The sequence below is a fragment of the Dendroctonus ponderosae genome, unplaced genomic scaffold (assembly GCF_020466585.1).
Source record: "Dendroctonus ponderosae isolate FM_Combo_2020 unplaced genomic scaffold, Dpon_F_20191213v2 Dpon_F_20191213_9, whole genome shotgun sequence".
Taxonomy (NCBI): Eukaryota; Metazoa; Arthropoda; class Insecta; order Coleoptera; family Curculionidae; genus Dendroctonus; species Dendroctonus ponderosae.
Genome location: NW_026019116.1, coordinates 7,519,558 through 7,521,305, shown reverse-complemented (window position 1 = coordinate 7,521,305; position 1,748 = coordinate 7,519,558). Strand labels below are relative to the sequence as shown.

Genomic DNA, 1,748 nt, shown 5'->3' with positions numbered 1-1,748 from the left:
ATTAACACCCAACACTCCACCGATATTACAAGAAACACATTTCTTCCAAAACTTTGTCCCTCAAAAGCTGGACATTTTTTCTTCATTAAAGGTATTTCAGTTCGTATTCTTGTGAGCCAATGAATGCGAACGGCTCCGGTGCTTACGGGACATTATGAAATATGGGATTAATGGAAATAAACAGGGAAAAGACATCAGTCATCTCATTTCGTATATTTACATCTAACAATTAACGTTTCTTCCATGTAAACTTCCTTCTTGCACCTGCCTGGCCTGGCTTCTTCCGTTCCCTCACTCGGATGTCGAATGTTAGTAATCCAGCTAAAATAACAACAGTAAACATGCTTGTTTAGTGCGAACGAATAACACGAAATATTTATGAGACACTTAAGTAATACTTTAAAATGCCTATTTTATATATGGCACTTTTGTGTTGATGCCGGCCTGTGTCAATGAGTTATAACACCTCGCCTCTTACGCTGTGACACCTTGAACGTTGAATAACACTACATTTAATTTTGATTTATTTTCCTGACTGCGTGTAATTGTTATGATACAGGGTGTCCCGTAAGCTCATGATCAGAAGAGTGCTGCGATATTCTTTGGATCAAAAGAAGACGATCTGACCTAACTTTTATTAGCAAAAAATGTCTGGCTCCTCTGCTATTGATGGTCAGTTCTTCAAAAAATTTATCTTTTGTGAAATATCGGGAGAATGGTACGACGTATTTTGGTGAATTCGCTGTGAATTTGCTTTTATGTAAGACTCAGATTTTGATGAAACAATTGAGTTCAGCCGTTTTGGACAAGTGGAGAATTCTTGAGGGTCGTGGTACAAAAACTACTAGAACTTTTTATTTGGTGGATGAAATCAACTCATTTTTTTTTTGGTTGATGCACTAATAATTTGTTCACAATTTTATGCTGTTTGTAAATTTTTGTAGCGTTTATAGTTTTTTGATTTTATGATGAAAAACTTTTTGACGATATTGGAAATTCGTTTCAAATACTGCTAGCTTTGAACCATTCTGTATATTTCAGAGGAAGGGTAGTAGTCTGGATTCGTCGCACGGATTAACTCTAACTGTTGTACATTCGATAACGGTTTGAATTATTTAAAATAGTTAATACAAACCTAATCTCATGCTTTCCATGGTTTCCTGGTCTACAAAACTTCTCAGTGCCCAAGATATGCCATATCTTATAGCTCCGGCCTGCCCCGATGGTCCCCCATTTTGCATTTCCGCCTCTATGTCAACTTTGTTCTGCATATTCGAAAATATCAATGGAAATAGAATCTAGAAATCAAAATGTGCAATTAACCGCTGGCAAATATTTATGAATAAAACTTTGTGGCATTTGCAATTCAGGCCGCTTAAAACTAAATTAATTAGTCAATTAATTAATTCATTAGTAAGTAGCTAAGTAATTCGTAAACTACTCACCAAAAAATCGTTGTAAAGGTAGCTGAAACAAAGTCAAAGATAGTTAGATATTTCGATGGGAATAAAAAACAAGAACATCTCGACAATTCAACTGAAAATCATTGGCTACAAATCACTTAATTCCCCATAAACACACCAAAACAATCTGTTCACTTAATTTTATTAAAGAAATATATTAATTTTACAATAAAATGTATGTAGAGTAGTTAGTTCCTACGATTAGGTAAAACGAGTTAACATTCACAACCGCTAAATCACTAATATCACATATTAAATGGCATGATTTAATGTTAGTATGAACCG

At 34.6% G+C, this 1,748-nt stretch overlaps 2 protein-coding genes across 2 annotated transcripts in view; both read right to left on the bottom strand.

The window, feature by feature from the left end:
• Nucleotides 1-198: 198 nt before the first annotated feature.
• Nucleotides 199-1,748, bottom strand: part of LOC109539345 (28S ribosomal protein S9, mitochondrial) — a 16,591-nt gene continuing 15,041 nt past the window's right edge. Inside the window, exons 7-8 of the mRNA XM_048669776.1 lie at nucleotides 1,136-1,298; nucleotides 199-321 (exon numbers count right to left, since the gene is read on the bottom strand). Of these exons, the coding sequence (XP_048525733.1) occupies nucleotides 230-321; nucleotides 1,136-1,298 (255 nt within the window). The 3' untranslated portion in view covers nucleotides 199-229. The remainder of the gene's footprint in view (nucleotides 322-1,135; nucleotides 1,299-1,748) is intronic.
• The window catches only part of LOC109542500 (transient receptor potential channel pyrexia), a gene marked incomplete in the record, with an annotated part of 14,230 nt that continues 13,727 nt past the window's right edge, over nucleotides 1,246-1,748 (bottom strand). Inside the window, 1 exon segment of the mRNA XM_048669766.1 lies at nucleotides 1,246-1,748.